General features: G+C 39.0%; 1 protein-coding gene across 4 annotated transcripts in view; it reads left to right on the top strand.

The window, feature by feature from the left end:
* The window catches only part of LOC127862314 (uncharacterized), a 38,285-nt gene extending 24,854 nt beyond the window's left edge, over positions 1-13,431 (top strand). For 2 of the 4 annotated variants that reach the window (XM_052401389.1, XM_052401386.1), the window contains 4 exons: positions 8-254; positions 5,100-5,220; positions 6,179-6,340; positions 9,509-13,431. In XM_052401389.1, the coding sequence (XP_052257349.1) occupies positions 8-254; positions 5,100-5,220; positions 6,179-6,340; positions 9,509-9,655 (677 nt within the window). In that variant the 3' untranslated portion in view covers positions 9,656-13,431. Of the gene's footprint in view, positions 1-4; positions 255-5,099; positions 5,221-6,178; positions 6,341-9,508 lie in introns of all 4 variants that reach the window. The other 2 variants (XM_052401388.1, XM_052401385.1) reach the window with 1 other exon arrangement.
* Positions 13,432-14,963: the final 1,532 nt, after the last annotated feature.

Below are 14,963 nucleotides of genomic sequence, written 5' to 3'. Positions count from 1 at the left end.
TGAGCAGTGACAGGAGCCAGCTTTGTCGTGTTCAACGGAGCCTTAAAGTCGAGCTCAGGTCTGACGGCAAAGTCCAGCATTGTAGAGGACGGACTGATGGTCCAGATCACCGCGGACTCTATGCTTGCACTGAAGCAGGCCATCAAGGACATGCAGGACTATCCAATCAGCTGTGGTCTACTGGGCGCTGGCAAACCTCCCGAGGAGACTGTGATAGTGCAGTGGGTAGACGAGGACAAGAATGTGAATATCGGGTACGTGAATGGGCATAGACATTAGCACAAACTCTGAAGAGCTGCACTTGTTTAACCTTTCCCATTTAGATATGCATTTTGATGTTTTTGTAGAAAATCAAATAAGATTTAAGACCTTTCTTTCTAGTTTTCAAGTTTTAAATGCTTCATTTCCAACTCTTAAGATACTGATGAGCAGCAAACACCATAAAACCTTAACAGACTGCGAGTTACTCACAGACCTTTCTGGATTTATGCTGGTTGCAAATGGCCATTTTAACTTTGCTTCTGAGCCAGAAAAGGTTGATTTTTGACAAGGCTGGCATGTCATACTTTTGTCCTTAAAGTAATTAATAGTAGAAGTTTAGTCTGTCTATCAAACTGCCTTTTTTCAAAGATCGCTTGTTTTTTTTGTTTTGAGTTAAACTTTATATATGAACGTTCAAAATATCTTCCATATTATGGGAAAACACAAACAGATAATTCTTTTACTGGGGCATTTATTAGTCCCAAAAAATGGATTTTCAAACAATCCAGCATGGACGGATTTTTAGCTCACCTGATTGCTCAGGTGAGCTTTTGTGACCGGTCTTTGTCCGCCGTCTGTCCGTCCGTCCGTCCGTTTTTCCTTCCGTTAACATTTGTTGGTAAACACTCTTAGAGGCCACATTTATTGTCCGATCTTCATGAAACTTGGTCAGAAGCTTCGTCCCAATAAAATCTCTGTCGAGTTCGAAACTGGGTCGTGTCGGGTCAAAAACTAGGTCACTAGGTCAAAAAAAAAAGGAAAACTTGTAAACACTGTAGAAGTCACATTTCATGCCCAATCTTCATGTAACTTTGTCAAAATGTTTGTCTTAATGATATGTTGGTTGAGTTCAAAAGTGGTTCCGGTCCGTTGAAAAACATGGCCGCCAGTGGGCAAGGCAGTTTTCCTTATTTGGCTATTAGAAACCTTGTAAACACTCTGGAAGTCACACTTTTTGCCCAATCATCATGAAAGTTGGTCAAGACATTGGTTTTATTGATTTCTCGGAGGAGTTCGAAAATGGTCCAGATTGGTGAAAAAACATGGTCGCCAGTGGGCGGGGCATTTTTCTCTAAATGTATATAGTGAAAACATGTCAACACTCTAGAAGTCACATTTTTGGCCCAATTTTCATGAAATTTTGTCAGAACTTTTGTTTCCTAGATACGTGAGTTAAGTTTGAAAATGGTTCCGGTCTGTTGAAAAACATGGTTGCCAGGGGGACGGGGCAGTTTTCCTTATATTAATACATGTATAGTAAAAAGGCAAACAATCATGAATTAAGGTCATGTAACATGACAACTCTTCTAAATACTGCATTTAAGTTTACAGTAGTTACTCCTTTTTGATTATTAATGTTTTCATAATAATACAGTGTAGTTGTGTTTCATTTATGTGTTAATTAGTATTCGAAGGAAAGGGGGCATATAGTGATCAAACTGTCCGTCCGTCCGTCTGTCCGTCTTTCCGTCACACTTTGCATTTAGGTTTCCAAAAATGCTCATAACTTCTATGTCCCTTGAGACATAACCTTCATATTTGGTATGCATGTGTATATGGACAAGGCCTTTCCTAAAGGTGGGTTCCCACTGCCGATCCGATCAACTCGATCATCCCGATCACTGAAATTTCCCGACCAAACCCGACCAAGCTCGACTAAAAAGGGTATACACGACTTCTTCTTGACCTCTTGTCGATAACACACGACCCCCACACGACTCATTCACGATGTCCACTCAACCATCTTTCCGATTTCCGCTCGATCATCTCGACCTATAGGCCAGCTCTATACGATCTCAGCTCGACCAAGTAGACCTCAGCTCGATCGCCACCAGATCTTCACACGACCAGATCGTGATGGTTGTATTACAGTTGTACAAAGCAATCTAAAATAACTCGGGTAGAGGTTGAGCGGATCGGGTACAGAGCCCGTGTATGGTCAAATAGCAATCGGGAAGTGATCGTGTATGGTCGAGTAGCGGTCGGGTAGCAGTCTAGTAAATCTGTACATTAAATCGAATAGAGGTCAAGTGGATCGTGTTGTGATCTAATATAACTCGGGTAAAGGTCGAGCGGATCGGGTACAGATCGTGTAAAAGATGTCAATCCGATCGCCACACGATTGCTTCACGATCAACTCGATCTTCTACTCGACTAAAACATTACCACTTCCCGAGCGCTTCTCGATCCATTTCCTACTTGACCGCTACTTGATATTTTTTGACATGTCAAAAAATATTGGGTAGGAATCCCGACCAATGCTGACCTACCCGACCGCCCATGATCACTCATGCTGACCGAACCAGACCAGAACCCAACCGCTTGATCGAGTTGATCTGATAGGCAGTGGGAACCCAGCTTTATGCACACAATTTTTTAGCCCTGTGACCTTGACCTTGAAGTTAGGGTTCGCGTTTAGGTTTAGAAATCTGCGTTTAGGTTTCGAAAAATGCTCATAACTTTATGTCCCTTGAGATATAATGTTCATATTTGGTATGCATGTGTATATGGACAAGGCCTTTCCATACGCACACAATTTTTTACCCCTGTGCCCTTGACCTTGAATTTAGGGTCCGCGTTTAGGTTTCGAAATCTGTGTTTAGGTTTCGAAAAATGCTCATATCTTCTATGTCCCTTGAGATATAACCTTCATATTTGGTATGCATGTGTATATGGACAAGGCCTTTCCATACGCACACAATTTTTAACCCCTATGACCTTGACCTTGAACTTAGGGTCTGCGTTTAGGTTTCGAAATCTGCGTTTAGGTTTCGAAAAATGCTCAAACCTTCTATGTCCCTTCAGATATAACCTTCATATTTGGTATGCATGTGTATATGGACAAGGCCTTTCCATACGCACACATTTTTTTACCCCTGTGACCTTGACCTTGAAATAGGGTCAGCGTTTAGGTTTCAAAATCTGCGTTTAGGTTTCGAAAAATGCTCATAACTTCTATGTCCCTTGAGATTTAACCTTTATATTTGGTATGCATGTGTATATGGACAAGGCCTTTCCAAACGCACAAAAAATTTTCCCCTGTGACCTTGATCTTGAACTAAGGGTCCGCGTTTAGGTTTCGAAAAATGCTCATAACTTCTATGTCCCTTGAGATATAACCTTCATATTTGGTATGCATGTGTATATTGACAAGGCCTTTCCATACGCACACAATTTTTTACCCCTGTGACCTTGACGTTTAACTAAGGGTGTTTAGGTTTCGAAATCTGTGTTTAGCTTTCGAAAAATGCTCATAACATCTGTGTCCCTTGAGATATAACCTTCATATATGGTATGCATGTGTATATGGACAAGGCCTTTCCATGCACACTCAATTTTTTACCCCTATGACCTTGGCCTTGAACTAAGGGTCCGCGTTTAGGTTTCAAAATCTGCGTTTAGATTTAAAAAAATGCTCATAACTTCTATGTCCCTTGAGATATAACCTTCATATTTGGTATGCATGTGTATATGGACAAGGCCTTTCCATACACACACAATTTTTTACCCCTGTGACCTTTACCTTGAAGTTAGGGTCCGCGTTTAGGTTTCGAAATCTGCGTTTAGGTTTCAAAAAATGCTCATAACTTCTATGTCCCTTGAGATATAACCTTCATATTTGGTGAAACTCTCTAGAAGTCACATTTTTTGCCCAATTTTCATGAAATTTGGTCAGAACATTTGTTTCCTTGATACGAGAGTTGAGATGGAAAATGGTTCCGGTCAGTTGAATAACATGGCTGCCGGGGGGGGGGGGGGGCAGATTTATTATATTTATATAGTGAAAAAAAGCTTGCGAACACTCTAGAAGTCACATTTTTTGCCCAATCATCATGAAACTTGGTGAATAGATATGTTTTATATATATCTCAGATAAGTTTGCAAATGGTCCCGATGGGTCAATAAACATGGCTGCCAGGGGGGTGGGGCAGTTTTCCTTATGTGACTATATAGAGAAACCTTGTGATCGAACACTATAGAAGTCACATTTTTTGCCTAATCATCGTGAAACTTAGTCAATAGATTGGTTTTATTGATTTCTTGGACAAGTTGGAAAATGGCTCAGATCGGTGAAACACACTTTTTAGCTCACCTGATTGCTCAGTTTAGGTTTTAGGATTGGTCTTTGTCCGCTGTCCGTCCGTCCACATTTGGTTTGTAAACACTCTAGCATTCACATTTCTCAAGCATTCTTTATCAAAGTTGCTGAAAGATCTCAGTCAAGTTTGATGTTGAGCAAAATCACATAACTAATGCCATAATTATTGCCCTTAGATTGTCCAAATTTTCATTATATTATACAAAATCCTTGACCAGGATGTTTGTCTGGTCAATATCTAGGTCGGTCATGTTTGAAATTAGGTAAAGATTGAATGAACCGACTCCTCTGAGCGAACTAGGGCCATCTTGGCCCTCTTGTTAAATAATTTGGTAGATCAAGAAGTGATAAGCAAGAAAAAGATTCCATAGCTATAGAAAAAAAAGACAGATCTGCAATTACCTAAAAGAAGTGACTATCAATATTCTGTGGCATGTCTGCCCATAGGAACCTGGTCTTTAATTTCCAGATAAAGGTCACTGTTAAAGGTTAAACATCAATAATTTGTTCAGAGCATGACTTTATTCCACACAGGCTAATCAGGGACGACACTTTCTGCTTTAACTGGATTTTTGCTAAGCAGAGACTTCCTTCAACATACATGTATATAACCATGCCAGCAGAAAGTGTTGTCCCTGATAAGCCTGTGCAGAATTCACAGGCTAATATGTAATGACACATCAAGCACATGCATTAAGCCCAGTTTTCCCAAATCAGTGTGTATGACTGCATGTTTCAGTGTGAAGAGCCCAGTGGACAACATGGCCCTGGACGGAATAGAGAGCCTCAAGATCCATAGCATGACCAACTATGTGGGTGAGAAGTACACCATCCGCTGGACTGAGATCTTCTTCATACAGGTCACTGCATACACAACCTTCACATTGTTGACATGTTTGGCGCTGTTGTGGTTGTTTTTGTTGCCCTTGTGGAATATTGCCTTTTTACATTGAATTTACAAAATGTTTGCCATTTTTGGAGTGGATATATTGGAGTTAATCGGTTGTTTTTTGGGTTAGTGGGTCAGCTTGTCCAAGTAGAAGGTTATAAGTTTGTGTAGGGAATTTGCAATTAAATTGAAACATTAACTATGTTATCACTATGACATCTAAATGTTCAAGACTGTCATTGCCAGTGATCTATACACTTTCTAGTTATTTTCTCTTTAACTAATGAACATAAACTGCAAAGCATGTGTTGTTAGATTCTTCAAGTTTGTGGCGAAAACTTCTTCCACATTTCCCAAACAATTAAATTGAATGCTTACTGGTAAATATCCCTATATTCCTGGTTGATTTGCCCTTGAACATACCCAACAAACTGGTATAGAGGTATTAGTCTTGCTTGTGACAAAGCTCTAGTTTTGTTATGGTATGTTTATTAAATACAAAATACAAGACATTAATTGTGTATGTTTAGTTAGGGGTATGTAAGATAGATATGCTTTTTTCAACTGTTTTGAGAGAACGATTGAAACAAATCATTTTCTCCACATAGGCAAATACTCTAAAACAAGAAAGCATGGAAGACAAAGACTGATTGTTGAGCCTCACCCTTGGAATATTGGGTTTAATGAATGTGTGTAAAGTGTCTTCCCAGATAAGCCGTGGTCTGCACAGGCTTAGTAGGGACAACACTTTCCACTTCTATTGTATTTTTCATGTTGGATGACACTTTAAGCATATGTGTCTTGTTCTGTGAAAGCTGGTCATAATGCATGTGCGTAAAGTGTCGTCCCAGATTAGCCTGTGTTCTGTTGTATAGAAGTACATGCTGCTTTATGTAAATGTGGTGATGACAACTTCTGTGTGTTTTTAGAATGAGGAGAGAGGCTCCCCAAAGTGGGACCCAGTGGATCTGAGTCGTATCGGTGGTACCGTGGCAACAGCATGCTGCCAGGCCCTACTAAAGCACCTGGAGCCCCTCAAAGACTCACAGCTGGACAGGATAGGGCTCCGTATCTCACTGGGAAATGATCAGGTGAGCAACTGTGCTTTAAAGGTGGAATTCTTGAGGTCACTAAGTTAAAGGTCAAGGTCACAGTGACCCGAAATAGTAAAATGGTTTTTGGATGATAACTCAAGAACGCATACGCGGCCAACAGGGCGAACTCTGAACAATATAACTGAAGCAACTGGTCTGTAATCCTAAATCTATAATTATCAGTCCAATGAAACATCATCATTTGAGTAAAATAAAGTGGATCAGTAAAAATATTATCAGAATATGAGATTTTTTGTATATTGAATATTGTGTTAATGTTTAATTTTGTTGATTAATATAAATATAAACAGGACAGGGGAGGTAATACACTCTGATATATTTCTTATATACAGGGGAAACAAATGCAATACAGTTAAATTTCATGTTTAATAAATAGAGGATATTTGCTATGTCAGTGTGAGATCATTGTTATTTTTTATGATCACATTTTATTATTACTTTGACAAAACAACACTTACCTGAATACCACAATGGATTCCACCCAAACAATACCCCACGCCCCTACCAGAATCCCTTCCCCCCCCCCCCAACCTCACCCCCATCCAAATTTGTTTTTTTTAAACATCATCTAATAAATTACCACACCCCACATTATACCCCCCTCTCACCCCCACCCCCCGTACCCCAAACCCCCCCCACCAAAAAAAAAATTATTTTTAAACATCTAATAAATTACCACACCCCACATTATACCCCCCTCTCACTCCCCCCTACCCCCCACCCCCCCCCCCAATTTTTTTTTTTTTAAACAACTAATTAATTATCACACCCCACATTATACCCCTCTCACCCCCCACCCCCCTACCCCCCCACCCGCCCCCCCCCCCAAAAAAAAAAGATATTTTTTTTAAACATCTTATAAATTATCACATCCCACATTATACCCCCACTAACTCCCCCCTACCCCCCACACCCCCCCCAATTTTTTTTTAAACATGTCATAAATTTTCACACCCCACATTATACCCCTCTCACCCCCACCCCCCCACCCCCCCAAAAAAAAAAATAAATATTTTGTTAAACATCTAATAAATTACCACACCCCACATTATACCCCCCTCTCACTGCCCCCTACCCCCCCCCTACCCCCCACCCCCCCCCCCCAATTTTTTTTTAAACATGTAATAAATTATCACACCTCACATTATACCCCTCTCACCCCCCACCCCCCCTACCCCCCCCACCCCCCCTCAATTTTTTTTTTTTTTTTAAACATCTAATAAATTATCACACCCCACATTATACCCCCCCTCTAACTCCCCCTACCTCCCCCTGCCCCCCCCAATTTTTTTTTAACATCTAATAAATTACCACACCCCACATTATACCCCCCTCTCACCCCCCACCTTCCTACCCCCCCACCCTCTAAAAAAAATATTTATTTTTTATTTTTTTACACATCTAATAAATTACCCCACCCCACATTATACCCCCCTCTCACCCCCCACCCCCCCTACCCCCCCCCCCAAAAAAAGGATATTTTTTTTAAACATCTAATAAATTACCACACCCCACATTATACCCCCCCTCTCACTGCCCCCTACCCCCCCCCACCCCCCGCCCCCCAAAAGAATATTTTTTTTTAAAAACATGTAATAAATTATCACACCCCACATAATACCCCTCTCACCCCCACCCCCCCTACCCCCCCCACCCGCCCCCCCCCCCCAAAAAAAAAAGATTTTTTTTTTAACATCTAATAAATTATCACACCCCACATTATACCCCCCCTCTAACTCCCCCCTACCCCCCTTCCCCCCCCCCTGCTCCCCCCATTTTTTTTTAACATCTAATAAATTACCACACCCCACATTATACCCCCCTCTCACCCCCCACCCCCCTACCCCCCCACCCCCCTCAAAAAAAATTATTTATTTTTATTTTTTTACACATCTAATAAATTACCCCACTCCACATTATATCCCCCTTTCACCCCCCCCCCTACCCCCCCACCCCACCCCCAATTTTTTGTATTTTTTTTAAAACATCTTATAAATTACCACACCCCACATTATAACCCCCCTCTCACTTTCCCCTACCACCCCCACCCCTCCAAAAAAAAATTTTTTTTTAAACATCTAATAAATTACCACACCCCACATTATACCCCCCTCTCACTCCCCCTACCCCTTTCCCCCAACCCCCCCCCCCCCCCCAAAGAAAAGGATTTTTTTTTTTAACATCTAATAAATTACCACATCCCACATTAAACCCCCTCTCACCCCCACCCCCCTACCCCCCCCCCAACCCCCCCCCCCCAAAAAAAATGTTTTTTTTAAACATCTAATAAATTACCACACCCATCATTATACCCCCCTCTCACCTCCCACCCCCCTAACCCCCACCCCCCCCCCTTAAAAAAAACAACAATAATATGTAAAAATTTTAACATCTAAACAATTACCACACCCCACATTATGCCCCCCTCTTACTCCCACCTACCCCCCCACCCCCGCCAATTTTTTTTTTTAAAACATCTAATAAATTACCAAACCCCACATTATACCCCCCACTCACCCCCCTACCCCCCCCCCCAAAAAAAAAGATATATTTTTTTTTTCCTTTTTTTATTTTTAAAAGATCGTATAATAAATTATTGAATATGAACAATTGCCCCATGATGGCTTACGTTATACTGTCAAGCACTCGAATAGTTGAGCGCGCTGTCCTCTGACAGCTCTTGTTAGGTCACAAGGTCAAAGGTGAAGGTCACAGTGACTCAAAATAGGAAAATGGTTTCCGGATGATAACTCAAGAATGCTTACGCCTAGGATCATGAAACTTCATAGGTACATTGATCATGACTGGCAGATGACCCCTATTGATTTTCAGGTCTCTAGGTCAAAGGTCAAGGTCACAGTGACTGGAAATAGTACAATGGTTTCCAGATGATAACTAACATAAGGTCAAAGGTCAAGGTCACAGTGACAAAAAACGTATTCACACAATGGCTGCCACTACAACTGACAGCCCATATGGGGGGCATGCATGTTTTACAAACAGCCCTTGTTTTAATGTTTTGATGATGATGATGATGATGATGATGATGATGATGGTGATGGTGATGATGATCGCGACAATGGCGACGATGATGACGATTGCTATTGTAGCTAGCACTTTTCATTCAAGTTTCAATCCTTGCAGGTTGGCTACGAGGCAGGGGCCAATGGAGACAGACTGCCAGATGTGTACATGAACGACCTTGACAATGAGCTAGTCCCTGTGATACACCGTGCTACCCAGCCAGACACAATGATTGTCTTGGAGCTGATATTTGAAGTGCTGGAGTGACTTTGTCCACTGCTTACATGGGATAACACTTAAGATGGTTTGATGTTATTGTCTTGCGTCATGCGAAAAGGGTTCAATGCAGTATGCAACTATGCATCCAGAGTAGCTCCAGCCCAGCCTGTGAATCCTTGCAGTTTTATTTTTGAAAAAGATTTCTTTGTTAAGCATGTGTTTAATTAATCAAGAAAGGCTTTTGTTATGTTATGTTAATGTTTTTCTCAAACAAATATATTATGAAAAACATGTACAAATAAATGAATTTATTATACATATAAAGAGTAATATATTTTAATAAGTGCAGTGTGAATAGTTATTGTTGAATTTTGTTTATTGGTCTGTTCATTAAAATAATAAATTAAAAGATCTTTTATTTGCTGCGTCGACAGCAGCGTCGTCTATGAGAAAGTTGTAATGTAAATAATGATCATATTGAATTATACAACTGCCAGAAGGGTGGAGTAATGTTGTTGCGTTTCTAAGTGTGCAATGTGTGTGTTTGTGTTTTGGATCTCTAGTTCCCTTTGCAGTGGGTTTGTTGATGCAGTCTACTGTTTACCACTAAATACTTGACTGAGTACCAGGGGTGTGATTCATACTCTCAAGATATGCCCTCCTCCCTCGGGAAGCGGACAACGACAACGAGCGAGGCCTGGTTTAGGGGAGATAACCCTGGGTTAGGGTTAAGGTTAGGGTTAAGGCTAACCCAAACCCGATCACTAACCCTTACCCTAACCCTCTACCCCCCCCCCCCCCCATTACATTACCAGGCCTCGCTCGTTGTCGTTGTCCGCTTTCCTCCACCCTTTGAATGACCTTTTTAGGCAGTTTAAACATAGAGAATGTTTGGAAATTTTGTACAGTTTTAAGAAGCCTGTAATAGGGTAGTTTAGTTGCCTCAGTTTTAAAGTTCTCAGAAATAACACCATTTTGTTTTAAGTTTTAAGCAAACTGTATGTTCAGTGTTTGTTAAAACTTCAAATACAAATTAATAAAAGTTATATGAAAAGTTTGCCGTGGGGTAATGGATAAGGTGTCTGCCTAGTGATCAGGAGGTCACGGGATAGATCCCCACTCGGGGAGCGTTCTATAGATCTTCCCCAAGTACTGATTTTAGGCCAAGGAAATGGACTTGAGAACATTTTTATTAGCCTGAGGCTTTGGATGCAATCAAGCTAAAATAAATAGATTTATTTAAAGTTACCTGATTTGCATGAATTCCCTCCGTTGTTGTGATCTTGTCTCTGTTTGCTTATCCAACAGTGACATATCAGTCATTGGATACATGTACAGCGTCTTTATTTATGAGCTTTCATAATTCAATTGACATCTGATTTCAAAGAATAATTAAACTTTAATGAACTCTTCTTGTTATTTTTTTTTTCTGGAAAATATGTACAATGCCAGGGAAAGATGTTGTCAAAATACAGTTTCTAAGCAGCAGTTCTTTCCGCGTTACTGTTACGTAATAACATAATCTATGTTGTAAACTTATAATGGGATTTTCATCAGTTCTTAATATTACTATTTTTGGAAATGTATTAATAGATATTATATTTTATTGTACAATTCTTCTTTCGATACAGCGCTCATTCTAAATAGAAGTTTTTGCGGCGAAATATTCTTCTATAATTGGTACAAGGTTAAACTCCAGATCCCCATGTATAAATTCTTGATCATTAAAAAACTGTGTAACATGATTTGTAATGCATCAAAATTGAAGTAAATCACATTTATCAGTGCTTTGTTTCGTGTTAATTTATATTCCTCAGCGTATTTTCATGTAATGTATGCACATGTGTATTGCTTCTTATCTTTATTTAAGTGACACATTATAATATTATGTTCTCTGCAAATAGATTTAGTGCCAATTTTTGAAAGGACGTATAATTTTGCTCGTCAGAATTATTATGAAATGCATGTTTGTAATTATGAAATCTGTAGGTGTATGAGAACTATAGAGGTATATTTTATTAAATGTGCATTTTTCACAGAATGATCAATTGGTAACGAAAGCGTTGTGAAATTTAAAAGTAATGAATATATGTTTTGACAATACCCAGTTTTGTGAATTATTAACCCTTTCAGCGCTGGAACCGAATTTTAAAGGCCTTTGCAAACAGTTTGGATCCAGATGAGACGCCACAGAACGTGGCGTCTCATCAGGATCCAAACTGTTTGCTATTCTGATAGTATTCTTTGAAAAAAATCGAAGAAAATGCTAATTTTAGAAATTCGGCAGACGACATTTTAGCAGAAGACAAATTACCCAGCATGCAAAGGGTTAAAAAACGCCACACATAGCAATCTAAGATGTGTTCTTTGTGTTTAGAAAAGTCTGTGCATGTCTAATTAGAATAAGAAATGAATAATAATTGAATTAGGGTTGCCCAAACAAAAATGTCAATCATTCAATAATGTGTGTGATGACAGTGTTAATGCATAATTCTTTTCTAGTCATTCTGTTAGAATATTTGTGTCATTCATTTAGTGTAGCTGTATGTTTGAAACTATATTTTATGGGTCAGTGATTGTCAGATTTGCGTTTATTTTTACCACAACAGGCAAGCTCGATGTATACAGAAAGATGACATTTTAGTTTGTGATAATGCAGCTGCATTTTTGTTCTTGGTTGTATTTTTTTCAATACATTTGTGTCATAAAAGTTACCGGTAGATTAAATTTTACAGTTTATGTACAGATACTAGTATAATCAGTTTTGTTGTTTGATAGTGCAATTTGTCATGTGATGACCCTGTCATCTTATTGACCCATCTGAATCAATGTATGTAACCAAACATAACCAGGGTGAAAAATTTGTTAAATTTATAGTTGTGGAACTTAATATAAATATGGGAAGCCTGTTTGGGAACTTTTTTGTTGTTCTTCTAACAAGGTTTTAAATATAATATATATCTTAGTTATCTCCTTGAACAACTGATTTTAATTACTTAAAAAGATTATTGTCACATAAACAGTTTGATAATATTTTAACTAAAAATCTCTTTGTAGAAGCCTTTTGACCATGGGACCTGTACCCTGTCATGCACCGGTCGGTACATATATATTGTTGTTATATTGATTTACAAAAGTGGTCATAATGTTGTTAAAGATGTTAAAGAATAATCATGTTGTAAATTTTATCATGCAATTTGTTTATACAAACTGTTTGTATCATTCCTTGTGAATGTGAATGACGTGATTCGGGTTACATCATATGAATGAGACATGCTATAGGAACACCGGGGTTACTCCATGTGTGTAAAATATTGTCACAGATTAGCCTATGCTGCCTGCACAGGCTGATCAGGGAGGACGCGTTCCACCCTCGTTCAGAAGAGACGTCCTTCAACCCTTTCCCCAATTAGAAGCAAAGTGAAAATGGCTTTTGCAAACAGCATAAAACCAGAACAGCCTGCGAGAAACTCTCGGTCTGTTCAGGTTTTATGCTGTTTGCTGCTCATCAGTATCTAAGGGTCGGAAATGAAGCCTTTAAAACTTGAATCTAGTAAGAAAGGTCTTAAATTAAAAGTTACTTTCTAACGGACTACAAACACGTCAAAATACATATCTAAGTGAAAAATGCCATAGGAGCAGAAAGTGTTGTCCCTGATTAGACTGATAAAACTGAAGGGGATAATCTGGAATATACTTTTAGGCCCGGTCTTCCAAGAGCGTGGATCATATATTGTTTTGTTATCTGTATATTATTTATCTGTATAGACAAGAGATGTGAAGTGTATGGTATTTTCTAGCACAAATAAATACTTATACATCAACTTTCGTTGTTAATTTTTATTGGTTTCCATTGAATACTAGTGACTAATGGTTGTTCTGAGCAGATTGGGTCAGTGTTTGAGTTAAACACAGAATTCGTGAAAAAGTTCTCCTGTCATATTCCAAATTGTTTTTATTAGCTCGGCTGTTTTTGGAGAAAACCCCGAGGTATTATCATAGCCATCTCGTCGTCCTCTGGCGTCGTGCTAAGACTTTGACATTTTGCTCTAAAATCAATGTGCTTCCACCTACAACTTTGAAATTTCATATGTAGATGCACTTTGATGAGATCTACATGCCACACACATTTTTGGGTCACAAGGTCAAAGTTCAAGGTCACAATGACCTCTTAAAGAAAAAAAAAAGATTCTGACAAGCTTTCATTTAATAAAAAATGCACCCGCAGCTGAGCGTTGGCACCTATTATTCGGTGCTCTTGTTATTATATACCATCAATAAGGTAACGTCAGTTGTACTATGTGACCATCATATATTTTACAGTATGTGACCTGTTTCCATCTTATAAATTAATTGGACAGTGCCAATTGAACAAAATATTTCTTAGTCATCTCAGAAAGTTTCTCTCATGAATACTCTATAGAATCTTCATGGTATTGAAAGTGTCAACAATCAGCAAAAAAACCCACTAAAATAATTAACCCACCTGTAAAACATGCTTAAAATAATGTCTGGATAATATTAGGATTTATTTCTTTAAAAAAAAACGATGTGTACAACAAACTTGTTAGAACCAATTTAAATTACAGGAGTGCTTGCACTAATTTTTTTGCAGACTTTGCGTTTGAATGAATATTTTACGCAAATAATGAAAATAAATAAAACAATATTATAGGTCTGTAATAGAAAGATTATGTAACAGCGTTGTAAGTAATACTGTGATATATATATTTGTTCTGGTACACAGCTGTCCAACTTACATTGGATGTAAATATCTGCTCATTTAAGTACGGTGTTTCAGCTGATTCTCTTCCACACATATGACCTTATTATTATCCCCCGCCATAGGCGGAGGGATATTGTTTTGGCGTTGTCCGTCCTTCCGTCTGTCTTTCCGTCCGTCCGGCACTTTTGTTTCCGGAGCCACATCTTGGAAGTGCTTTGGCGGATTTCATTGAAACTTGGTATGAGTATATATATGGATGAGAGGATGATGCACGCCAAATGGCATTGTACACCATCGGATAATTACAGAGTTATGGCCCTTTGTATCTTGAAAAAATGCTTTTTGTGTGTCCGGAGCCACATCTTGGAAGTGCTTTGACGGATTTTGTTGAAACTTGGTATGAGTAAACAGCTGTATATATGAATAAGAGGACACATTGGCCTTGTCCATCCGTCCAGAATACTTTTGTGTCCAAAAGTATAATGGCGGGGGATATCAATTCAACGAATTTGCTTGTTCATTTCATTAATATCCATTCCGAGACAGTCACCCAAGAAGTCCAACCCAGATGTTGTTGGTAATTTACATGTACCAATTAATGTTGATTGAGGTATTGTTTGGTGTTAGCAA

The sequence above is a fragment of the Dreissena polymorpha genome, chromosome 16 (assembly GCF_020536995.1).
Source record: "Dreissena polymorpha isolate Duluth1 chromosome 16, UMN_Dpol_1.0, whole genome shotgun sequence".
Taxonomy (NCBI): Eukaryota; Metazoa; Mollusca; class Bivalvia; order Myida; family Dreissenidae; genus Dreissena; species Dreissena polymorpha.
Note: the sequence above shows the minus strand (reverse complement) of the source record. Positions and strands in the feature narration are given on the sequence as shown.